The sequence below is a fragment of the Eschrichtius robustus genome, chromosome 10 (genome assembly GCF_028021215.1).
Source record: "Eschrichtius robustus isolate mEscRob2 chromosome 10, mEscRob2.pri, whole genome shotgun sequence".
NCBI lineage: Eukaryota > Metazoa > Chordata > Mammalia > Artiodactyla > Eschrichtiidae > Eschrichtius > Eschrichtius robustus.
The window spans coordinates 54,063,447-54,090,955 of record NC_090833.1 but is presented as its reverse complement, the minus strand read 5'-3'; the positions used below and the strand labels follow the sequence as shown (position 1 = coordinate 54,090,955).

General features: G+C 34.5%; 1 protein-coding gene across 5 annotated transcripts in view; it reads left to right on the top strand.

Moving 5' to 3' along the window:
* Positions 1-27,509, top strand: part of RFX3 (regulatory factor X3) — a 297,517-nt gene that overhangs the window by 227,730 nt on the left and 42,278 nt on the right. For all 5 annotated transcript variants that reach the window (XM_068552215.1, XM_068552212.1, XM_068552213.1 and 2 more), the window contains 7 exons: positions 1,671-1,852; positions 5,406-5,525; positions 16,307-16,428; positions 18,165-18,277; positions 22,612-22,727; positions 23,165-23,319; positions 27,311-27,408. In XM_068552215.1, coding sequence (XP_068408316.1) covers positions 1,671-1,852; positions 5,406-5,525; positions 16,307-16,428; positions 18,165-18,277; positions 22,612-22,727; positions 23,165-23,319; positions 27,311-27,408 — 906 coding nt within the window. The remainder of the gene's footprint in view (positions 1-1,670; positions 1,853-5,405; positions 5,526-16,306; positions 16,429-18,164; positions 18,278-22,611; positions 22,728-23,164; positions 23,320-27,310; positions 27,409-27,509) is intronic.

The window sequence follows — 27,509 nt, the reverse complement described above, 5'->3', positions numbered from 1 at the left end:
TTAATAGGGGAGGGTTGTATATGTTCAGAGGCAGTAGGTATATTTAAATGTATTCATGTGCACATGTGGTTCATAGAGAACCTAAAGGCTTCCTGACCAGAACCTTAATTTTATTTTTATTTTTAAAGCTACTCTGCTCTGTCTTATAGGCTTGGTGGCCATATTTTCTAAGCCAACATCAAGTATGGGTTGAATGACATAAATATCATGTAGGAATATTTGAAATTAAAATTGTTCTGGAAAATTCAGCTGTCATGGTTAAAGAAAATAATTCTGACAATATTTTTAATGGATTTTCTTATTAAGAGTCTGAAAGTGTAGGTTCTAAGCTTGATCACAAATCTTAAAATATGTAAGCAAAATGGAGAAATGCTTTAGTTTGAGTGTTCTTATTATCATTTTTAGTATGTGATTGTAAATTCCTGGAGGACAGGAGTGAGGTCACATTCATTTTTACATCCATCGGAGCCTAGCACTTTGCCTGGTTGATAGTTGATGGTCAATAAAGGAATTCTTTTCCTTCCATAACTTATATTTAACTTGAACTGCATGTAGAATATCAGCTTTTTATCACACCTTCTATATATGGCATGGAAATTTGGTTGAGACAAGTAATGTTACATATATGCTGCTTTTGTAGAAATAATAACTGGTATACAAATAATCAGGAAAGTGTGTTGGAAACCAGATCAAGCACTGAGACAGTGTATGTATGGCCTTAAGAAAGTCATTTAAACCTATTTCAGTTCTCCTTTTATAAATAAATAATGAACAGATTGATAATTTGGTTTTTCTAATGTTGAAACTCAGTACTATATACATAAATTAGATTTTTCTAAAAATTTCTTGCACATTATGTACTTTACAGATTATTTTTTAAAAATATAGACGGGTCAACATAAAACTTTAAAATGTGAACTATAGACTGAGAAAACGTTGCTTTACCAACTACCATTGTAGTATGTCTTCCAAAATTAAGAAAAAACATAGCTTTGAGGTAGAAAAACTCAAATGATTGTAGTAAATTATTCCTTTTCATTGCACTAATTTTTTTAAACCAGTCTCTAGGGAGTTTCTTTCTTTCTGGGGAAGAAAAGACTGAAATTTTTCCTTACTGCTTATAGAATTTGTCCCAGTGGATAATACCGTTATTGTATTATCTTGTGTAAGTAAATTGGATAAATAAATTAGAATTTTATAAAAATGAATAGAACCTTAGTGTAAATAATTATACAAGGCAGCCTGCTGTTCATGTGTTGTAACAAACCAACACTAAAGACATATTATGTGCCACGCTGCCAGGCTTGGTAACATCTTTTTTTTCTGTAGCAATTATAAATTATATTTATAACCAGTTAATGGGATTATTTGAGTTCCTTGAAGAGGTATTTGTCTCTAGAATACCTAAGGAAAATTAGTATGTCTTTATATGTGCTTGAATGTTTGAAGGAATGGACATGGTCTGAGGTCAATAAATGACGGTCAGCTATTTACACTTCTGAGAGTTTTCAAAGTCAGATTACACAGTCCTCTGAATTACAACAGTTTACCTATTACATGGCTTGAGGAAGATCTTCTAAGTGTTTCTGTGTATTACAGTTGCAGTGTCTTAGAGACATTTTGGTGAATGATTTGGTTTCTCTGTGTTTACCCTGTCTTGTGTATACTAGCTCCAGTGGCTGTTGGACAATTACGAGACAGCAGAAGGAGTGAGCCTTCCCAGAAGCACTCTTTACAACCACTACCTACGACACTGTCAGGAACACAAACTGGACCCAGTCAATGCTGCTTCTTTTGGAAAACTTATAAGGTCAATTTTTATGGGGCTACGAACCAGGAGATTGGGAACCAGGTTAGTACTAAAAATAATATCATAAACTAATCTCTCTTTTTTAAACTATAGCTTTAAACAATATAGTTCAGTATATTGTTTGGGCAAAAGTACTTGATTACAGATAACATATAAAGAAAAACTAAAGAATTAGCTCAGTTTATAAAATCCCCCAGGAAAAGGAAAGGTCATTATTCACTGAAAACTGCCGTTCCAGTATGATCCATTGTCCTACTAAACATCAACAGAGCAAACAAAACTTTGAGAAAAACTGATTCTCAAATCACATAGAAATGAGCAGACCAAGCTATTAATGGAATATTTATATATGATACTTTAAAAATTAGTATATATCACTATCTTCTCTTTTGAAGAATAACTGTACTAAAGATGATGAGTAAAGTGACACAGTGGAAAACTGTATCTCTTGACTTGCAAAATTACATTGAAATGTCTTTATAAATAACTCCTCTATTTGAATAGAGTAAAAATTAAAGCTGAGTTTTTCATTTCATTTCTGGAGACCAATTAAAAATAATTTAGTGAACTTGAAGATTTGAGGTGTTTGAAGCTCTCAGTTAATGACGTGGTCCTATTTAACTTCTTATTAGCCTTTTTTAAACTCTTGATTGTGAAGCCATGCATCTATGGAAGTAAAAATATAGTATAGTTCCATTGCAGAGAAACCAGTAATGTGAAGAAGACTCTTACTTTCTTTGTTCCCTTCCTTTGTAAATAGATATGAGTGTTTTTACTAATCAAAACATGCTGAAAATAATACTTAGAACTGTAGAGCTTCATTTTTGCCTTTCTATAATTTTTACAAGTTATCATAACAAATATTTTGAATAGCTGAGCAGAATGATATGGATGTTTTTGATTTCCTAAATCTTATAAAATCCGTATTTAGAAGTATAAAAATAAAGATCCTATACTGTATATGACAGATGATATACCTTTAATGAGTTATAAGTCACAGCCTCATAGTATTCTACTAAAGCATTTTTAATATTCTTAATAAAATAAACAGAGCCTCAGTAATTGACTTCACTATAAATTTATACCAAAAAAAAGGAGTGTGGCCGTTTTATGATATTTACAAGGTCTATATGTAGTCAAAGTGTGAATTATTCCTTTCTGTTGCATTTTAAGTGATTGTACAGCTTTCAGATTGCTGGAGGTTCGGTTCTCTCATAAATGTATTTTCTTCTATCTGTACTTCAAAGGATAGTATATTTTAAACTGAAGAATATGATTGTTTATTTGGAGTAAAGGAACTAGCTTCCAGTTCCTTGAAAAAACCTTCTTGTTTCGCTAGTATTTTTTTCCCAGGACCAGGAAAATCGTTATTTGGGGACCTAACCTACTATATCCTAGCTGATGGCTCAGTAGTTACGCATACTGTGCCAATATTTTGAATCTCTGGGCTTTATTCAGCATTGTAATAGCTGTATTGTTGTGCCTCTTTTGTTACTGAAAGGGATTTCAATGGATCCTATTTTGAGGCTCCATTCAAACCTTGAAACACATCTTTAAAATAGAAAGGGACAAAATTGGGGTTGTTTGGGTTTGTGAATGAGTAGAATCCATACTCTATGCTCTATAAGTACATATTGCAATATTGCAGCTTTTTCTTTCTGATGTTCTTTACTTTCCCCTCTCACTATGTAACAATTGTGTCTCCTGTTCCTTTTAAAATTGTATGTAGTCTTTGTAATTAGAGATGGAAAACAAAACCTAGAAGAATAAGGAGAAAAGAAATCCTAGGGAGAAAGTTTTAACAAATGCTGTGTTATGAAGCTAGCAGAACTCTAATGTAGAAAAACTGACAATGGTAGGGGTGAAGTGCCAGAGGTTCTTTCTACCATGGAAACTGTTTTAGCATTCATTCTACTCCTAACCCAGGGAACAGAAAGAAAATCAGTATAAATCACGAGGCAAACCAACTCAGATTTTGTTTTTTTAAGCAAACCATATGTGAACTGTTATTTATCCATCAATAAAATTATCTGGTGATAATTAAAACCAGAACCAGACTTTTGCTCAAGTTTCTGGAGCTAAATAAAAGATAAGTAATATCACCATGTTTCTAAACAAAGGTAAATCAAAAGGTAGTTTTTGTTACATCCCATCTCCAAATTAAGTTTAAACAAAGAAGACCATGGAACATACTGATTTCCCCCAACCATCTTCAGTGCAATAGAAAGAACCACCTCTCCAACAGCCCATCCAAGATTCCAATTTATAGGAAACTGAAGAGAAACTAGATACTTCATGTATTTTGGGGTCTCACAAGAGAGATGTGATTTTACTTTGTATCTTTGTCATTGGCTACTCCCTCCTGTTCTCCAGTTTGTATGGGAGAACAGGGCTGATTGAGTTTCTGGTATTTTTTGTTTTTGTTTTTTGCTGTATTCTACAGTGGATCTTGGAGGCAAGATCTAACGTCTGCAAGTGGAAGGCATTAAGTTTTCATACTGGTTTATTTTGCTGAAACTATGTAGGTATTCAAATGCCCTATGTTTTTAAACTAACAATATTATTTATATAATAAGATTTTAATGTCTTTTCAAATATATGGGATTCATCTAATGTGTTCTTCAATCTTGGAAGTAAAATTCTGTTTTATTTTTATATAAAATATTGAATCCACACTCCACTTTCATTTCTTTTTGTAAATGAAAGAAAAAGTTGGAAAGAACACTGATGTCTTGCTATATATAGACTTGAGAAAAACTACTGTTTTCTCTTTGCAAAAATTTACATGTTTAAAATGTTATTTTTGCAAGAATTTGCAAATTTCATTCAGAGTAAAACTTTGTCATTTCTAATAACAAATATGGTCTTTCTCATGAACATGAGGAAGTTGTGACATTTTTTATCTAGGTGGAAATTTGCCATTTTCACAGAGAAATTTCCCCATGTCTGTTGTGACACATCTTATTCAGTTTGAAAAACTGATATGAATCCACAGAAACAGAGACTAATAAAATATGTTTTGAAATCAATAGATTAAATGCCTGCTTCTTTTTAGGTTTCAAAATATTAAATAATAGACTTCACAACATCTTATATCAATGAAGTTATCTTAATCATCCCTGCAGTAATAGAACTAGAAAAATACAGGACTTCTCCAAGACAGTAGAATTAAGATTTTTTTCTCTTTGTTCTGCATAACCCCTTGATAATAAATTCCTAGTTAGTGTGCAACCCTTTATCCTGTTAATGAATATCCTGTTAACCTAATCTTCTAAATTATAGTTAAAATATAAAGTTGAAAATAAAATTTAACTTAAATCGAGCAAATGGATTCTGACTAATATTTAAGCAAAAGTTTATGAGGAAAGATTTTTCTTAGGGCCTTGAATCGATTGATTCAGAATCTTATTTTGATTCTTCAAATGTAGCCACCATAAAAATATACAGATGTCCAGAACAGGTAAATCATAAATATATAACATTAATATTTTGCCTGTATCTAATTTTTCCAAATATGAAATTAAATGGACATCCTATATGATTAATATTGACTTGACTGACTTTTTGTGTCTCTGTTTATTGTTCTTTTATGAAGAGGAAACTCCAAGTACCATTACTATGGGATTCGTGTCAAGCCAGATTCCCCTCTTAATCGTCTGCAAGAAGACATGCAGTATATGGCTATGAGACAACAACCCATGCAACAGAAACAAAGGTAGACTCTGGAATTATCATTGACGTGTCAAAGCTATGTATTTCTTTAGATGTTGCATCTCCTTTTTTCTGAACAAGTAGAACAAATACCCAAGTGTGCAAGAATGTCGCTATTGTTGACATGCTTTCACTACAGACAGTTCTCAAATATGATTTAGAGTTTCATTCTATTTTCCAAATCTTTTAAAATTACTTATCACACAGCGTGTTTGTCGCCTTTAAGTAAATGTGACATCCCAAACTATTCAGATAAGGAAACTAAACACAAACCGTAAGGAGCATCTGGAGAAATTTGTCAGTATTCATGAGCTGCCTGCTTGTTAATCTGCATATCCTTCAGGTCATTCTTTTTGACAGTATAAATTCTTGCAGAATGTTTGGGACGTCTTACATTTTCTTTGACTCCAACTTTCCTAGATGTATAATTGTAGATATTAGAGCTGTAAGAGATCTTAAGCATTCATGAATGGATGGATGGATGAATGGATGGATGAATAGAATCATAGATCTTAGAATTGAAAAATACATCAGTCTAGTCTGGCCCCTCAGCCTTGTGGCAGTCAAAGCATGAAGACCCCTGTTTTTTCAGATAAATCCCAGAGAGGTTAAATGATTTGTACAAGCCCATAATGCTGCTACATAGCCAAGGGCCTTCTGTCTCATGTGACTTATATCACAGTTTGGAGTAAAGTGAAAAATCTTTCCCTCTTTACCAGTATAGCTCAACCATGACAGTAGCTACAGTTTTTCTTTTCAATTGAACATGCAAAATTAGGTAGGAGAAAGGAGGACTGCACCTGGTGCAGTTGGCCTAATCCATTGATCAGTCTCCCTAAGCCATTGATCTGGGATGGTGAGTCACCGTGGTGAGATCTCCTCCACATCATACTACCTTAATGAGAAGCCTTAGTTCCAAGTAGCTGCTGGAGAAAAAAGTATATCACGCCGTAGTCCTTTATCTATTTAGTCAGCAAGCACCAATTGAGTCTCTACCATGTGCTAGGCCCTGTGTGCAGAGATAAGACACAGTCCTTACCTTTGAGGAGTTAAGAAATTAGATGAGAAGGCACATGGGAATTTTTTTTTTAAGTAATGCAACCTAAGAAACGCTAAAACAAAGCTTTGATCAAGGAACTATTGGAGTACTTTGCTGAACTATTTCAGCAAAGTCTGGGAGAGGGAGGATTGGGAAGCTTCACAGAGAAAGTGCTATTTGAGTAGGGAATTAGAGGGATCAGAAAAAGAGAGGAACATTCAGGCAGAGGGAATAATGTAAACAAAATCACCGCCGAGAGGTAAAGTCCATGACGTCTTTGGTGAATGCACTCTGATCTGGTGAGGTTGATATTGCAGGAGAAGAATTGAGAAGAAGATTGGGTACTTTAACGGGAGATGAGATTTTAAAAGTAGTTTGGATCATAGATGAAGGAATTTGGTTGTATATGAGGCTAATGAGTTTGTTCTTTGTGCTTAGATACTGTGCAAGTCTTCAAAGACTTGCTTCCAAGCAAAACAATGACACTTTCAAATTTTTTCTAGAGAGATTACTTTTTGATTTGGGGCGAGACATATTTAGTGGGAAGAGACTGGCAGTAAAGACACTTGTTAAGTGGATTTAACACAGTCATAATTTCTAGTGCGAGTATTCAAGACTGAAGAGTCAGTTCAAGATTGGCTATTATATAAATTATTATGTTTTCTCAAACTTATTTTTTAAATTGCTGATTCCTGTTTTTTGAGGTATAGTCAGTGAAATATACTAAGAAGGGCTCTGGGAAAAAAAAGCCATAAAACAGTCCCTTGTATAGTTGGAGACAGAGTTTGTGTGAAGTGGAATAAACTGTTGTTGTTGTGAGTTACCATTATTGTTTCCACCTGTTAGTGGCAATACCATAGCTTTTACTTTCTGGTGTGGTCTCTGTGCTCATGCATAGCAGCACTACACATTGGAGATGTTGGTGCAATAAAGAAAAAAAGATTAATTCAAAAATAATATATACTCAAACTTAAATATGAACAATACCTTGGTAAACTGCACCCAAGGCAGCTGAAACTTGCTTCGTCCAGTGATTTCACTGCAAAGAATCCTAGCAAGTTTTCATGGAAATGGAAGCCTTCAAGGGACATTCTTTATACAAAGCCTGGGTTAGGTAAGCAAGACCAAGGAATTACAAAGGTCTCCTTATGAAACAAACTTCAGAGCTATAAAGATTAATGAGCCATGAAAACCCTGCAATATAAGTATAGTAATTATTGCTTTTAGAATTAGACATAATATGGTTGTATTTAAGAAGTGATATAAAATTCTCAGTAATATTCATAAATTGTACCAACTTTAGTTTCTTATAGCGTTTGCTTTCTTATGAAATAAGAATGTTAGAGAACCAAAGAAGTACTGAAACTTCCTTTACTTTGTTGTTGTTGTTTTTTAATGGTACAAGTTTTGGATTATGGACAGTTGCTCTTGGAATGGTGTCTTGGATAACTGCTTGCATTGTTAGTGTTATCAACTTCACCAACCCCTCACTGGGATTAGGACAGAGGGAGGTTTCTGTTGTCTCTCTGAAGGATTATATCACTGGCAACATTGATAGGCCTTAAGTGAAGCCAGTTACCGCATTTAGAGGAAACACTTGGACAGGAGAGGAAAAGTGTCTCTTCCTGATTCTGGATGCAAGGGTTAAGAGTATTTGTTGAAAACAATGAAAAAGGGACTTATTGTACTGTTTGTTTTATGGCTGATAAAATAAGGTGATTCCAAAACTCAGATGATTCTACTGAATATATTAAATTTCACATAAGAAGAGACTGCCATTCTCCTGTTAAAGTACAAGTGACATTTGAAAGGTTTAAAATATTTTATACTAGTATTTAATATTTTGGAATATTCAAATTGTTTAAATGCCTCAAGGTTTTTTGTATGCATCTATATGTGCACATCTTCCATAGTATAAACGTACATGCTTCACCTGTTCTTATAGTAAGAAAATTCAATTATATGCAGTGATTATTTTATCAAATAAAAATTTGTACATTTTTTCTGATAAGTTTGGAATCATTGTAGTTGTAGCATTAATGATGGTTATTGTTTTGCATAGCTTTATAATTTTTAGAGCTCCTTTACATATGATATCTCATTTGAAGCTTTGATAGGGTAGTAGAGGAAATTTCCCCTTATCTACAAATCAGATTCCCAGCAACACCACCATATGGGAACATAACCATGAGTCTGGAAATAAATGGAAACAGCTTCTGACTGTAAAACAGATGTCACAGAGCCCTTAGTTTAGCTTAATGGAAAAGATGAAGCCATCCTCAAGTCATTTACCTAAAATAAAGGAGCAGATTAGAGCCCACTTGATTCATAGGCAATCATGAGATATAGCAGCTGGCAAGAGGAAATATAAGTAGACAAGGGTCTTCGATTCACTTTTGGGTTACTCAACTCAGCAGTCTGTACACATTCATTGGAGGGACACATAGACCTAGGCATTCCAGTAGGCCCTTTAAGTATCCCTATAGTGGCTAAAATCTAGTCTAACACAGTGTAATAACTATTTGGCATGTTGATGACATTATAGGTAATCAAGAAGAGGTTAACTACCCTGGTTAAGGAAACAGGAGAATGTGTAATAGTTGGTTTCTTTTAATACCTTCTGTTGAAAATATTTCATGTGAAAATAACTTCTGCACTTAAATGAGGTAGTCTTCAGTTTTCAAGGAAATTCACTCATGGACTAATTTGCTTACCCTAATTTAGACAATAAATAAATTAGGTTATTATAGAGCAAAAAGGAGATGAGTAATTTTCAGCTTTACAAACTAAGTAAAAATGTTTGCCGCAGTTTATTTCTACTATTTAAAAGAAGCACTCAGAGAGTGTTGGCCCATGTATGTCAGCTATTCTTCCAAATCCTAGTAGCAAAAGTGGTGGAATAGAGCCAAGTGTGTTTGACAATGTGCTCGGCTGTGTTTGATCCCAGTAGCCATTCTCAAAGTATTAAACTGCATATATCATTCCTTCAACAAATACATAACAATCAATGGTTGCATATAGAATATGTCCATCACATCTAAAAGAGAATTCACAGAATCATAGAAAGTTAGAGCTGGAAGGGAGAGGTCACCTAGCGCACCTCATCCTCTTGATGAGAAAACTGAAGTCCATAAAGGATAGATAATGTATCCACGATCATATAGAAACCAGGACAAGAACCCAGTCCTCTTGTCTTTGTTCTTATAAGAATTCCGTCCTTGAAGAGGTAATATAACCCAAAGAGAAACGTGCACATGTAATAAAATTTAAGGGGAAAATCACACTTGAGTATGTCCTAAAGAAGTGAGGAAATGTGCCACTTTCTGCCTCTGTGAATGGTGTTTTCATAGGAATTGGATTCTGTGAAAGAGGAAATCTTCGTGGCACTGAGGAGAGGAAAATAGAGGCCAATTGGAAAGATGTGACAGCAAGGCTCGTTGGCTGTAGACAGATGTGAAAGCATGCGTGTTCCTAAGGAGGGAGGACAAGAACCTTTGTCATTTGAAGACCTTTCTTAATATAGTTTCATAGATTAGTGGAATGAACCTTGTATTTAAAGGTGGGAAATAGGGATTTGAATACAGGCTGCTTTGGCACTTCAGTGTGTGTGACTGAACTTCACTGAACCTCAGTTTCTTCATCTGCAAAATGGAAATAATAATAGACTACCTCAAAGATTATTTTGAAGTTCAAGTGGAAAAAAGTATATAAAGGGCTTTATAACTGGAAATATCCAAGTGATAGGATAAAATAATAATTATTATCATTATTATACTATATGCACTAGAGAAAATATTTCTTTAGAAAGTATTTCTTTAAGAATAAGGCTGTTTTGGAGAAGAATGAAGCCTGGCAATTGGGCAATTTTGGCTTCCATTTCTTTATACCTCCAGGCCTGTGGTTTCCAACTGTGATTGATGTTAATAGTTAACAATTCCTCTCCTGGCCATAAATTCCCGGGGGTCATTACAGAGATAAGCATCTAGGGCTGGTAAATTGCTCTGAGGCAGCTGAGGGTGGCAGGAGGGCAGGAGTCTTTAGTGGGAGGATGATCAGGTATCTGCATTTGGCTTTTAGGAGACAAACAAGGAATCTTGGCACTGAGGTATTTGATGTTCACTGCCACTGCAGCAAGTCCTTGCTGTAAATATATTTTCCATTGAAGATGGGAGAATCATAAATAATCACATTCGGTAATTATTAAGTATAGTCATTCATGTAAAGTTTGTTAATACTAACAGTCACCACTTATCCTTCTGATGAACATTTATTGAACTTGTAAATTGTTCATCAATAAGCACTTTATGTGCAAGATCTCATTTGGCAACTATATCATTATCTACTGTTAAGGAAACTGAAGCTCATTTAATTTTACTGTATGCAAGAAGCTCACTAATTTATTTTTTCCTAGATAGAGCTTCAGATGCCCTTTTTCGTTTTTGTTGCTGTCTTGACATCAGGTGGAGTCAGGTTGTCATTCTCCAAATAAAGGAAGAGTGGGAGCATTCCTGTAGGATCAGTTTAACAGAAAGGACCAGCTGTAGATAAAAGAAGTATCCTAAAGGTGTCATACATATTTGTAGCAAGAATATATCAGGTCTATACAGTTAACCCTAAATTACCTACGCTAGGAGAACTCAATGAAATTCATGAGATAAGGGAACCTTATTTACCTCTTTCAACATTGCATTTTCAGCACCTAGGAGAGCAGTGAGCACATTGTCATTTGTGAAATGAATGAATGATCCATAGACTTTTATTTCAGGCAGCAGCTTCAACCTCTTCCCTTCCCTACCTCTCCCACATTTCCTACTAAAACTGATGCAATTAATACAAATACCCCCATTTGAGTTGAATTTTTCCTCCTATCCTTTCCCAATTATAGATGTAGAGCTAATGACAAGACAAATACTATGAGAGCCACCAACAAGGATTGAAGAGATGTAATAACTATCATTAACCAGCAGGGTTGATGTTAGAAGTTGTTTAGATATAGAAGTATTCAGTGTGGCATCAAGGAGTTCATTACTATTCTGAAAAGATGGCACTCAACATTAGTTTCTTCTGATCTGTTCATGTTTATTATCATTTAGTTCATTTCAGACCTCAAATCATCTACAAATTTTCTGGGACAGTTTTTCCAAAGAGAATCTCAAGATTCCAGCAGAAAATTTTAGCCTTTTGTCCTGATTGTCATGCAAATCAAATGATTGTGTACCTTCTAGACTTATAAACATAATAATGACTCTAAATGCCTATACAGCTCAGATTTTGCATCTTTCATGTACATTTTTCACCTGATTCAAAGGTCGTTTTCCAAATGTTTCATTTAGTCTGTTGAAAATCCTTCCACCTGGTACTGTTAGTTGAATGTGATGGTAACTATATACCATTCTTTGCCTTCCATTGGACTCCTTCAGTGTCTTTATGTGTGAGATTATTGACAGAATTAGATATTATTTTACAGTAGAGTTATAGCTGTCCAAGTTCTAAATAACAGCTATAACTAACCCCATGGGGGAAGATTCCTAATAATTTTCCAAGTTCCTGTGTTAGTGACAGGTTTCAGGCATACGCTCAGCTATTAAAGTATTAGAGTTTCTTTGATTTCTTAATCATTAACAACTTTAGCTTTGATTGCCCAGGGAGTTGCAAGCTGTTAAAATTATCATTTGCCTCTTACTAATTTTGAAACCAAGAGCTGTTTCTTCATTTGATGTAGTACAGGTCTTTCTCAGAGCGCACACAGCTCAAGAGCACTAAGAATCTACTATAAGAAAACCTATTCTAAAACAATGAATTTGTAAAATAAATGGGCGTAAAAGCAGAGAATTCTTAAATACTGAAGAGTTCAGTTTTTTAAAAGATTCGACAAAGAATTTTTTTCAGTAGAAAACATATCTTTTTTTTACAATTTAGTATTTAAATAGTGATTATTTTCTGTTAAAAAAGAGAGAGAGAGATAGGAAATCTGAAAGCTGTGTTTCAAAGTTAAAAAGTCACTTGAAATTCAATCAGAGTTAAGATAATGTTGGATTATCATGTAAGTCAATGGAATATTAAAAAACATCCTGGAAAAATTCTATTTATACACAGCCTTTTCAAAGTCGTGCCCCTACAATACTTTACCCATAGTAAATACTCAATAAATATTTGTTAAATAGATTTGCTATATGTTAAGATCAATTGATGGTGTGATAAAATGAAATGTTACCTTGAGCATTCATTCATACATTCATTCATTCATCCACCATCCATTCAGAGATAGTTATTTACATTCCAAATGTAGTTTATTGAAAAATTGAGAAATGATGACTTATTCTATGAAAAATGACTTTTCTCTAATGTTATAATTGTATTTCTACAACATTGGGCTGAAGGAATTTATTATTGGTGTGAGAAGCTCCTGTGGTCTAGTTCTGTGCAGGCTACTTAAGTAGTACCTGAGAAGCTAGTTAAGATAAAAAATTCCTAATCCCCATTCTCAAAGATTTTGTTCAGTAGATCTAGGGTGAGCCTAGCATTTGAATTTTTTTTTGAAAGCTACCGAGATACTGATATACAATTAGGTTGCAAAACCTAATATAATATCATCTAGAACTGTTTCTTCCAAAAGAGTCAGTTACCACAATTATTTGCTTAGCTTATTTATAATGTGCCTGTTAAACTCCCTCCTTCTCTGGGAAGCCCCAGCCCTCTGAGGTGATGGGAGGGATAGGATGTTTTCCTTAGACAGGACATCAGGAAAAGGAACATCTAGCTTTCCTCAGTTCAGTATTTCTAATTTCTGGTGATTCCTTCTAAGTATCAATACAGTGCCAGGCAATACACTGTGGATATGCCACTACTTAAAGCAGGAAAGCAAAAGTCAATACTACCAGGAAGCTCTCTCATACTTATAGGCCCACACTAATACTGTTCTTTATATGAGCCCTATCCCTGCCCTTTCTGATGTCATTCTTTATGTCACAAAGCCCTCCCAAACTTGTCTTCACACCTTTCTCTAAAGAGATAGAATGGAAGGTTCTGGCTTATAGAGGTCCTATTCTTGCTAATCCAGGCAAGCAAGAATGGATACACATAGTGCATCTTCGCCCAATCCATTCAATCTACCTTTCACTTTGTGACCCTTACTCTGCGCTTAGAATTAGACCTCTCATTTTACAATTCTGACTGTATTTTCTTTTTTTCTTTTTTCTTCACCTCTCCTAAGTAAGATTTGTTCTTAAGTACTGACCTGTACAGTTTCTCCAGAATTAATCAACTTATTTCCTTTTTGTCTACAAGCTAATCTTGATGTATTTTCCATCTCCTGTGTAATAGAATGTACCTCTAATCAGTCCTTCCCACTCAATATCATTATTATTAAGCATAATCATACATTAATTTTAATGTATTGTGACTTTGAGTGCTTATTAAAAAAATCTCTTTCTCGTTTGGAACTGCTGCTGTCTACATCTTTCTAAGGAAGCAGATAATTTTGCTTGCAGACTACAGGCTTGCTAAGCACTATGTGCAAGTAGATAGTGACATAGCATCTGTAAGATGTCTATATGTCAGTCTAAGATGAATATATGTCATATCCTTTTACGGTCCTTGATACTTGTGCCTATTAAACATCTGTAGTATATTAGACGCTGTGCAGGATAAAGCATAGCTGGGCAAAGTCTAATAATTACCATCTCATCCTATACTGAAAGTTAGTATAATTGAAGACTATAGGAAATACTTCCATTTTTCTCTTCTCCAGAGTAAATAATTCAAATCCCTTTAACCACATTTGTTTATTAACTCCATGAACCCCAAACTCCATTAACGTAAATGAAGAGACATGTTTAAACAATTTTAGCCTATTTTATTAGCGATATAAAACTTCACAGCTGAAAAAGGGAGGCTAAAATCAAATGAAACCTGGAATGGATCAATGAGGACAAAAGCGTCCCTAAATACATTCCCTAAAGATAAAATCACTCAAGTCTTCTAGAACAGAATGGTTAGCAACTGCTGCCCCACACAAGTACCCCAAGTTCTTGCCTCACAAAGGTGTTTTTTTTTTTTTTTTTTTTTTTTTTGCCTCTCTAAGATGATTCTTTAAGGAGGAAAAAAAAATCAGAAAAACATTCAATTTTTTATAAATGGCACTTCTAGCACATCACAATACTAACCCTTGTGTTATCTCTTGGTGTGGCCCCCATTGAAGAGTACTTCCAGATTTTTTTCCCATTAATGAAAAGACTAGGTTTGAGTTCTTTTATATCATTAGAAAATAACAACCAACATTTTGGTGGTACAGGGTCATCACTAAAATGATAACAAGAATGAGTGTGCTGTACCCTTTTTTCACCCTGTTCATCTTCTGACTTTATTTTTGCTTTTCATATAGTCCTTTGTGAGATGCTATCACATAAGAAATACATGTAAATGTCATTATGAGTGACTTTGCAGTTTTTCGTGGAAATTTCATTTATCTAAGTCATAATTAATAACATTCAAGATGGAATCATTTCCTAAGGCAACCTCAACGTTAGTTTGTGCAGTGTTTCACCAGGTCTGTTCATTTCCTGTCTATGGTCAGAGTGCAGGCATCTTGGAGTGTATCTTGTTCATGTAGTGGGGACATTGTTACTCACAGTAACTTCATATTAATGATACAGTTAACTTATGGTATCAGTGTACGAGTCAAGTATCTGGGTGGTGAGAATATTAGGTGGTTCTGTTTATAAATATAATTAGAAATGGGAAAAAATGGAAGGACAAACAACATAAAGTGCATGATGATATCTCTAGGTAATAAGCTCATTGTAGATTTTAACTTTTTCTTGCATTTATCTGTTTTTTTAAATTTCTAAAATGAAGAAAAATATATGAAATCTTAGAGAAAGAAGAAATTATAGTTGCTGCTTATTTCTTACTTTGTATTTGCTTATCCTAGGAGACTTACCTATGCATTTTTTGTATGTGGTATTTCTCTCCCAAGCAGTCTTTCCTTCTTGCCCATGCTGCTGAAGCATCTTTTCTCTATTTTAGCAGTATGGAAAGTTCATGAGTTTGTATAACGAGGACCTAAATATAAATACATAATTGTAGCTGACTTTGATTCTTTTTATTTTTTAAATTTGATAACCTAGGTTTGTAGATGGATTTTTGCGTGCATTTTGCTGCAAGCTGATGCTTATGGTCTTTGTATTTGCAGATGTGGACAGGAGTCAGAGGAGATGAATGTGTTGCTATGCATGGGAGGCTTTAGGTGATATGAAAAACAGTATGGTAGAATTTGTAGGCTGAATCACATTTTGGAGATATTAATTAAATGAAAGCCATTCATTAACATTTCTCAGGCCCAATGTCCTAGATCCTAATTCAGATTAACATCCCAATGTATTTAACATGTTTCTCCCTTGATCCATTGGCCATTAAAAGTTATGTTCAAACTGTGTATTAAAACTATAATCATGGACATCTTTGCTACTGCTGTCCAAAGAAATACCTCCTAACACTTTCATTCTTAAATTTCTGAATTTTTGGAAATGGGTCCCCTTCCTGAGCCCCTCCCCTTCTTTTTCCTTTTTACAATTTCAAAAATTTCTTCATCCTAACTTTATGAGACTGTCAAGGAAGAAAATCTTACAACTATCATAAGACATTAAAGAAGACAGAACAAAATTGAATGCCTTGGGAGTTTTGTGTAGTACAAAAAAGCAAGGAATAATTTGGTTTATTTGTTTCTTCCCATCTAATATTTTTAGGTACAAGCCTATGCAGAAAGTGGATGGGGTTGCAGATGGTTTCACAGGAAGTGGTCAACAGACAGGCACATCTGTTGAGCAAACTGTAATTGCCCAAAGTCAACATCATCAACAGTTTTTAGGTATGTTAAGGTGTAATGCATATTAGTTGCTATCAGGATTTTGAAAACAAGAGAACAACGGCAGTGTTTTCTCCAAGTACAATGTCTATTACAGATGTTAATTACATAGTTTTTTTTGTGTGCTGAAACTATGCACATTATATGATAGTTCTAGTTCATTTCTACTTTTTCGTAGAAAAAGAGCTTATTTTTAAAAATCTCAAGCTATGTAGAACTTTTAAATGCATATGAATTAAAAGCTCATTTCTATGAAATTGTTTTCCAGAATTTGTATTAATTGGGCATTTATGATCAAAATTGTGTGGTAGTTTCAGTAGTAACTTGAAGTGCCAAAAAGAATTCTCATTTCCTGCGTATAAAGTTGCATATGCATATAGTCTCAGATTAGAAAAAATTATTATAAACTTTTAAAAAGTAATTTATTCTTTTAAATTGATCACAGTATTTCCTACTTTTGTAATTTTATAGATGGTATACATGTTTCTTGTTATTTAAAGAGTTAAGGAAGTGGAACTTGAACATTTTGCATATTCCTGTCATAGCTAAAGGTGCAAAAATGGCACTTTAATTGACAGCTCTTCTAGAGATGAACATGCATAGTTTCGGTACAACAGATCAAGATAAGTAGAAGCTCTCAGAGAGTGCGTGTGTGTATGTGTCTGTGTGTGTGTATATGTGTCTATGTGCACTTTCTGACAAAGACAACTGAAATGTACTCTGGGGTCAGAAGGGCTACTGAAGTTGAAAGCATTATGGCAGCATTCCCAAGCTAGAGTCCTCAAGTATATTCTTGTAGACCCTTGAGCTCTCAGCAAGAATCTTTATGTTTTTTATTTTGTGTCCTTATTTCAAATATAATCTTAAAAAAAAGTAAAAGCATATTCTGGATTACCTGGAAGACTAGAACGAATGCTGTTCTGCAATTTGAGTTTCCGCATTTGTATTTGAATTTATCATAAGGTTGGCACCAAAGTGTATTACATTAATTGTCCAGAGCCAATGAGAAAAGAACAGAGAGAGACTTACTATGTAAATTGCTCCTTCATGCCAAGGGAAGGCTAAATGCTGTCCCAGTGCTCCGTGTATAGGAAAGTTTCACAGCTCATTTGAATATAGAAGCATAATGGGAGAACCAGCCATCATGAAGTATGTGTTGGTATAGGGCTATCAAACTCAAAAGATCCTGCGCTGCAGCAGTCAATACCATATTCATGTTGCAAGAGGTAATTTAGTTACAGGACAACAGCATCATCTATCATATCAAATTAATGTTGTTAAGTTTAATGTTATTTTTTTAGGTTTCTTTGTACTTATTTTGTAGGTCTTTTAGTTTATGACTATATGAGAGGTATAAGCATAATAAGTTTAAAGCTAGATTTATTTTTATATACCTAAGTAATATAATGATAAAAATAACTAAAATTGATACTGGCCAGCTCAAGGTATTTTTCTTATCATAGGGGTCCTATATTGAGAGACACTGAGATATGTTATTTCCAATATAATCATAGTGAAAATTCAGTTTCTCCAAAATTTTAAAAGTATCCTCTCTATTCTTTTGTGCTGCTGCTGCTGCTAAGCTTTGTTTATAAAATACTAATATGAAAAGTCCTTGCTTTTTGGACCGCTGACCTTTAAATTTTTTTCCTTTTTAGTCTTCTTAAATTTGCCCTCATTAATCTGTAATTGGCACCATCCACAATAACTGTTTTTCTGTTGTGTTGTCATGGTAACAGATGCATCTCGAGCACTTCCAGAGTTTGGAGAAGTTGAAATCTCTTCTCTGCCAGATGGTACTACCTTTGAGGATATCAAGTCACTGCAGAGTCTTTATCGAGAGCACTGTGAGGTAAGTCTTTTCAAACATAGTCGGACACGTGCTAGGTTTTGCCAGGCAACTTGCTAAAGCAAAATAATCAAACATATTCCTAGAGGACAGATAAAGTTACTTCATATTTCTTTGAGCACTAATAAGTTATCTTTTCTTCATGTCTCAGGGAGAATAAATTTTACTTTCCATCTTCTTAGCCTATTCTAATACGAATCCTTTGATGAAGCAATTCCACTTCTAGGTACTCATTCTAGAAAAATGCTTACATGTAGGGGAAGAGATAAGTGTACAGGGAACTTGTTGCATTATGGTTTTTAATGAAAAAGATTGCTTATAACTTCAATATCTAACAGGGAACTGAATAAATAAAATATGGTATGATCTACAGAGTAGAATGCTATGCAGCCATTAAAAAGAACAGGCAACTCTAAATGTACATTTTGGAACAAGCTCCAGGATTTATTTTTAAGGGAAAAAGCAAGATGTAAAACAGTGAGTATAATATACTATCATTTGAGTGAAAAAGAACCTGTTATATACATCTCTCCAGAAGAAAGAACAAAATATTAATGCTGGTTGCCTTTGGGAAGAAAACTTAGTGACTGGGAGTCAGGGGAAAGAGACTTAATTTTTCAATATACTCTTTTTACCTTTTGAATTTTACACCATAAGTGTGTATTTCTATCAAAACTATTTTCTAGAAATGTTTTATAAAGCACTTTAGGTGTTCCTTCCAGGGGTCATTGAGGCTCTAGTTTTGTTTTGTTTTCATGGTTATTTGAGTTTTCTCTTAGTGTTTTCCATCCCTACTCCTACTCCCTTTCTGAGTATCCTATATCAAAATTGGCTACATTGTCTCCAGGAGGTGAACTCTCTCCAAGCCGGCGTGCACCTGCAGCTCACCTGGTAGAAAGAAGATAACAGACTGCAATAAGAGTCTTCTAAAGTACCCCTCCTTTTGAAAGAGGAACTGTTTAGAACTTAAGTAGCTTTATTCCAGGGCTATTTATGATCTACTTAGAAGTAAAAGATAATCCTTGGGCAGTCCTCCTGACTGCTGATGATGCAGTATGCAGTGAGAAGTCTCAGCTCATAACATTCACAGATTTTTGTTCCGACTCCAGAAATAAGAACTGCTTGAGTGAATCTGAGTACTTGTCAAGGGTGCTAGATTATTAACAACCAAGGACAAGTTCTCTCTTTATTAACAAACTGTGTGCCAGAAGTGTTTTTCAACATGTCCTGCCAGTTTGTTGTTCCCAGCATTTCTTGTTATGATGAAAAACACTTACTATCTTTTTCTCTTTGACTGCTTTTCCCAATATTAGAGAATTTCTGGATGATCCTTACCTATCTAGAAAAAAATTTCTTTCTTTCTTTCTGCATGAATATCATGTATATTCAATGAAGATTTACATAAAGATTCTCTAATCAGTTTCTCATTTCTCTGTGTTCAGGTGAACCTTGCTTCAAGCAACCCCGCCTACACAAATATAATTTGGATTGTTTTAAGTTTCTCATATTTATTCAAAATATAACTTGGAGCATGATTATTTACATTACTAAAGAATATACATTAAAATTAATCTAGGAGGGTGGGAGGGAGGGAGATGCAAGAGGGAAGAGATATGGGAACATATGTATATGTATAACTGATTCACTTTGTTATAAAGCAGAAACTAACACACCATTGTAAAGCAATTATACTTCAATAAAGATGTTTAAAAAAAAATTAATCTAAATGAAAAATTCCCCCAATAAGGTGAAAATATTCTTTGGATTACAAAATTTTCATTAATTGTCAGGAATACTCTATATGAAGAGATATGAACATATATAGTAATTAATCTGCATGGGAAATGGCAGTTCATAGAATGATCCTCATTTATTTCAGAGTTACCAGTGTTCATGCCATCTCTCATGGGGCATGAAGACATATATGAAAAGGAAGAATTCTAATTATTTTTTCCTGTCACACTTCCAAACTTTTCAAGGACAGGTGCCTGAGTCTCGGATCCAGTCCTGTAAATGGTTGTTTGCCCTAAGCCAGTGGAATACGGATTATTTTAAACTATATTTGGCATACATTTTAGTTTGAACATATTTAAAAGTGGGTGGACAAATGATAAAATGTTTTATTCATTTGTAAAACTGACTAAATGTGGCTGATATGAATGTCCTTTTCAGAAGAATTATTTGAGATTATTTCATTTGAAGAGATACTTAATTTAAGGTGCACTGAATTTGTTACTTGCCTTATTTTATTTCATATTTCCTATAATCTATGTTTTTAAGAAAGATTAATATACCCATTTTGGCTGTTATTTGGAATTCGCACAGTTGGCTTATCAAAGATATTTTGGAAGTATCACTAGTTATGTAAGGAACAAATATAATTTTCTACACAAGATGCTCTGACAGTCATTTTTTTCTTTTAATATATGCATAGTGTTCTTACAGCAATCTCATAGCTAGAAATATGTAAGGTATTGTATCAGATATTACTAATTGCTTCATTAATAGACATCTCTCGGAATGTGCCTAAACTACATTTGGGAGAGCAGCTATAATAATTTGCCTCCTGAGAAGGTTTTGGGTTTTGCCTGGGAGCAAGGACATCTGGATGCCTTTCCTTCCAGGGCTTGCTTTTGTGTTTTTATTGTTGCTGATATTAAAGGGTGGGGAGCGTGTTAATTAATTAGTCCCCTTCCCTCCATTTTCATTTTCCAACTACTTGCAACATTTCCTACTAGCTCCCAGAACATGCCCCCAAACAGATTTTGCTTAATACTTGAATTGGTCTCAGAGTGTTTTTGTATAGAACATCAATTATTCTCTGTATCATGCACAGGGCCAGATCTACATGGGTAGCACAGACTCCAGAATTACAAAGTTACGGTTTCCTCTTTCTGCCTTAAATGTTCAGACTGATTCTCTCGATTGCCCCTTGTTGTCTCTTAGCTTCTATGAATTTTGCATATCTTGAAGGGGCTGTTTTACGTGTTTTTGTTCTCAATGCTGATGACATCAAACACGTTATACTGAGGACTTGTCTTTTATACTGAAAATAATCACAGAATCACGTGATCTTTGTACAAACAAGTTTTGGTTTTATGACTGCTTTTTTTTTTTTTTTTTTTAATTTAGCAGTGTGGATTTTTTTTTCTTTTCTAATATTTATTTATTTATTTATGGCTGTGTTGGGTCTTCGTTTCTGTGCGAGGGCTTTCTCTAGTTGCGGCGAGCGGCGGCCACTCTTCATCGTGGTGCGCGGGCCTCTCACTATTGTGGCCTCTCTTGTTGTGGAGCACAGGCTCCAGACGCGCAGGCTCAGTAGTTGTGGCTCACGGGCCCAGTTGCTCCGCGGCACGTGGGATCTTCCCAGACCAGGGCTCGAACCCGTGTCCCCTGCATTGGCAGGCAGATTCTCAACCACTGCACCACCAGGGAAGCCCATGACTGCTTTTTATCTGAAGGCGAATTTGCAGACTAATTGCAATGGCAGGGTGAACTTAAATATGATCATCAAAAGTTAATGAAAGTGGCAAATTTTAGCATCATCAAGAAAAAAATGTCCTTGATGCAGCTGGAGATCTAAGAGATAAAATTAAGGAGGAGGTGAGGGCCCCACCCCCAAGGTTAGAAAAGGGGATAGTCTTATAGCTTCTCTCTAAAGGGTGTATGCAGAGAGAGGATTGAATGTAAGCCATTCTGTGACCACAGAGAGGTGTGTGCTGTGCTCTTCTTCTGCCAAGACAGGCACTACCCTCTGGAGGTCAGCCTGACTCTGTAGTTTCTGCCCCCAGCCTCTGCTTGGCTAGGAACACTCCAGAACCCATGGTCAGCAGCCCTAACCAGAGCTGATTTAGCTCTAACGCCATCTGTCATACACAAGCACCTCCACACCCTTCTGCTTTTTTTTTTTTATAGCTAGTGGACACAGCTAGTCCAGTAAAGACTGATGTGAATTGAATGTATGTTCTATGTCCCTATGGATCTGAGAATAGTAAGGGAACCAGGGAAGTAGTGGGTTAAGGAATGAAAGAAAAGTTAGGGAAGCAAGCGTGAAAATGGAGAGAAAAGAGAGGAAAAAGTAAGGGTGGGATGTGAGGTCATTCTGGGAGGAATACAAGTTACCCTGCTTAATCATTTAAGAGTTATTTCCCCTCTTTTTTTCCTAGCTAATCTCTTTTGTTTTCCCATTTCCATTGGCAAAATTTAGTCCAGTTTCACCATATGAATTTATGAACCCAAAAGTATCTTTACATTTAAGTCTTGTTACAGTATGTACTCCTCACACATCCCCATAAGAAATTTTGTAAGGTAACATCAATAACGATTTTGTTTTTTAGGCAATATTGGACGTTGTTGTGAATCTTCAATTTAGCCTGATAGAAAAATTGTGGCAAACATTCTGGCGCTATTCTCCCTCTACTCCAACTGATGGCACTACCATTACTGAATCAAGGTCAGAATCAATATGCTTTTCCAATTCATTTTCATGGCTGAGTAGATGTCACAGCTAACAAATTAGAGATATGTATACCAGTTGTGAACCTTACCTGATAACATTAATTGAATAGATTGAAATAAACCACAAACTACTCTTTTGAGGTTTCAGCGTGTGTATTATAGCTCCCATTTATATTGATTTGGGGGACTGCAGTAGAACTATTTCATCCTCATGGAATTAGTATCTTATCTGCCTTTCATACCGTCAGAAAGTATTAACGTGCATAGGCAGCTCTGGGGGAGTGTTATATATATCCAGCCGTGTGGCACCAGGGCAATGGTGGTATAGTTCTAACCTCAGTAATATTTGATAAACTAAAACTATTTTTAAAGTCCATTTTCTTTTTTATCCTCATTTGCCATCTATTCATTTGCTACATTTATTCACACCAGCAATCTGAGTGAAATAGAAAGTCGACTTCCGAAAGCAAAGCTGATAACTCTGTGCAAACATGAGTCTATCCTGAAATGGATGTGTAACTGTGACCATGGGATGTACCAGGCTTTGGTGGAGATTCTCATCCCCGACGTCCTTAGACCTATTCCTAGTAAGTTAAATGCAGACAAGTACGGATGCTTTTGTTCTCATACATTCCACCCAGGAAGTTTTGGGTAGTGACGTTGCAAACTAGAGTGATTCTAATCTCATTAAATTTGCCAAATAGAAAACATGCAACACAGAGTATTGCATGAAAGCAGCCTAGAGCAAAACTGTAGTAAAAAGGGAAAAATTCTGTTTTTCAATCCTTCATTTTCTTTTTGACAAAAAAGACAACCTATAGATGTGACAGCCCCAATGACTAATTGCAAGAACACTCCCAGGCCAGTCAACCATGTGAAAATCATTCTACCCAAGGAAAAGGTTTCCTTCATAAAGCCCAGAATTTTTGAAATCTGTAATTGCTAGACCAGCCTCTTTCATGTTCGCTTTTGATTTGAAATGAATTTATCTTGGTTTCTACTGAAGTTGAATTTCTTTGTAAAAGCATTTACTTTGTCACCGACATCATGTTAAGAACTACAAATGCAGTTTCCATTAACAGTAATGCTTAACTGGCATTTTGAGAGAAAAATCAATGTAACTGCACGAGCACTGTATTCCTGCCATGAAGCAAATAGGAATTACATAGATAAATTAGATTACTTTTTTAAGTGATAGTGTTTTTTAAACTACCCTGTTGCAAACAAAGCTATTTTTTGCAAGTGTCAATATAAAAGCCATCATGGATACTTGTGTTAGAGGCAGTTGAAATGATTTTAGGTCTACATCTTTATGAGCACCTACTAGTAACCTTGACTTTTAAAGATATGGAACAGAATTGCTACTCTACAGTGACATTAATAAGGTAAAAGCAATCTTTTAGCTTGTAAAATTAGCAGCCTTGTACTCGAAGTACACTCTTCACAGTTAATTTGTGTTAAATTGTTCCAGAAAATATTTAAATAGGGATTTGGCAAGAAATGGTGAAGATACTAACATTTGTATGTTTATACTTTCTTTTTTAAAATATGATAACAGTGGAAGATATGAGTTATTTCATATGTTCCCTACCACCTTAAAATATATGCTTAGACATACATTTACATATAATATCAATGAACACACACATAAACATACATAAATTTGTATAGAAATTAGTTTTTAAAAAAATCCAGCTGCCATGGTCTCACATTTTTATAAATTACTAATATTTTCTACCCTATCTGCACCAAGTTTCCTGACTAAAGATTGATTAAAAGTGATGTTGTCATGGAAAATTTCAACGTGTAAATTCTCTACTGATTTATGTTCCAGAATCTGATTTTCCTGTTTTTGTCTTGCTTCCTGTGCTCTGGGTGATAATCTCTAGAGATGTTTAAGAGAAGTTGCATAGGGTAGCTCATTAGCCTATGACATCTTGCCACCAACATAAATTTCTCTCATGCAATATAAGGAAAGGTGTCAGTGAACGCTTTCTTTTTTGAGGCCAGTCAACAACATCAGTATTCATTAAACAATTCTAAAATCTCTTGCTTCTATGTTAGCATCTCAAGACTCTAACTTGTAAACTCAGCAGTTGCCTAAGTTAAATCATGTATCAAGTGTAGTTGGCTTTAAACCCCAGAATTTTTAAGCACACAATACACATGACCTTTGTTTTTGGCAAATTTTGATTTGAAAACCATTTTATTTTGTCAAGTAGTTTGTCTCTGCATTCAGACAACTCAAATTCAGGAATTATCTCATGAGTATAGTTTTACAGTTTCTCTGAAATTACAAGATGCATTAAGGTGCCACCCTACCAAGTAAATTTGGAATTTTAATTCCTGTTCTATAACAAGACTTAACAAAAATAAAGCTTAAAATACAGTGTAGATCACTATCTTCTGATTGTATGCATTTTAATATTAATCATAGGCAGGTTGAGACAAGTTAGCTTTAAAGTAGTTTTAAATTTCTAACCATCCATTCATGAGAAAAAGTTGTCAATCTGCACAATTTGATCTGACATGAATCCCTATAGAGAGAACGAACTTAATTTTATTTTTGAAAATTTAATTTTCCTGGCTACTAGTACTTCACTCTACCATTTACTGTCCAGATGGGATTCCTTTTTTTAGCCAAAAAAGTCTGCATATCACACTAATTTAAAGTCAGCTTGAAGCTACTATACTCTAAAATACATTTATCTGAAAATGGGGGAAAAAAAAGTGAAGTGTAAAAAATTGTGTAAGAACTCAACTGGTAACACTCAAATGTACAATTTATGATTATAATTAAAGGTGACCCAAAATGTCATTTAGTACAAAAAAGGAAAAACTTACAATCATTTGAGATACAAAGCATATCTTTTTATTTTACAATCTCCCTAGCATTAAATGTGTCTAAATAAAACAAGACCCATATTAAATTTTTTTAAAGTAACTTTTCCTAGTTCTTGTTTTTTTCAGATTAAGTAATTACTGTATATTAATTATAGAAAACTACGTAATACAGATAGCCAAATTGAATCTTGTACAAAATTTTACTGAGTTTCAAAGAGGGTCTTTAATTTTTTTTTCCACTCTTTTTCATTTCCATTCATGCCTGCCCTCCATGGTTCCAGTACATAATACAACAGAAAAATATTTTTCTTTCTTTTTTCTTTTTGGCTGAAGTGAGAAGCTTTGGAAATTTCAAAAAATTAGTTCTCAAGAAATTTCCAACTCAGTGTTTCCAGTAGATGATTCTCATGGTTAAAAGTCTGCACTTCTTGAGTGTTTTTCCTAATCAAAATGTAGCCATCTCAGTCTCTCTTCTGTCATTTGACCACTTAAAGAAATAATTTTTAAAAATTGGTTGTTTTTATTATTGGAATAGTAAAATTTATATCTTTTGCAATTAATTTGAGTAAGTTAACTATTTCTAACCCTGCTTTAACAAAAGTAATAAAGAAGCATGTCAGACTCATTTGAGCACAGAAAGGAAAACCAAGGAATTTAATCCCATCGTTAATATTCTTCGGAGCCTTGGACAAAAATGTAACTTCTCTGTCTCTTATTGTGGACTACCAATTGTAAGACTTACCCACATTATAGGGAACCCACAGGGATTTATTTTCTGTTGTGGGTGCTTCAAACACTAACTTATTAAATGTCTAAAACTGCTCCCTACACTGTGGAGCCTTGGGCACAGGTGAAATAAAATGCTACTGACTGAATTACTTGTTGAACAAGAGAAGAATTCTGTTTCCTATTATACAGCCATCTCAGTAAGCAGATCTGTTCTTATAAAATAGTCATAATCACCCCTGTTAACGGAAAATGCTTCTCATCATTTTATGACCACCATAAAAACTACTTTCATGGGACCTATCCCTATTCAGGTTTTAACAGAGATGTAAAGAGTATGGAATGGACTGTTTTAGGAATATCTTAAGAATATTGGTCTCTGTGACAGCAATTTTATTATCACAGTGTTCTTTTATCGCTACCTGCCAGTGAAATGGAGAATAGTTATCCAGAATTATCAAGGCAGGCAATTTTAATTTTACCTCACTTTTCAACACGAGTGAGAGATAACTACTCTAATTGACATGTTCTAGTGTAAAGAGATGCATACAGAAAAAGAGAAAGCTTTGCATTATTTTCTTTTTAACTAAAGAAATGAAAATAGGTTAAGAGCTTGAAGAAAGTCAAGATAAAGAATTTCTAAAGAAAATACTTAGCCTTTGAGCACAAAGCTGTTTTTGAAAAGAGTGTTTTGTCTAAGATAAAAAATTCCATAAGTATATTCACAACTGGTATATGTTGCTATAAGCAAAAATGTTTGAATGTTTTCATTTCCCAACACAGTATCATAAGTATCTGGGAACAAAATAGCTTTAAAAGACAAGCCCATGATATAATATTTGGATTCTTTCAAAGTTAGGAATAATGTTAAATAAAGTCTTGTCAATGAGGATAATGTAAGCTCTGTGCTATTTCACATGTTGTGCTTGCATGTTTTCCCTTATTCTAGCATAAAGATTAATGTTCTTTGGTATCTTTTTCGTTCTGCTTTTATTCTTTAACATTTAGGTGCCTTGACCCAAGCCATTCGAAATTTTGCAAAAAGCCTTGAAGGTTGGCTTTCCAATGCCATGAACAATATTCCACAGAGAATGATACAAACCAAGGTACACTTTTATGTCCTTGCTTTTTCTTTTGTGTTTAGGAAATCGTTCTGAACTATGAATTTTAAATCTGTCCTATCAAATGATGTTATGTAGAGTATTAA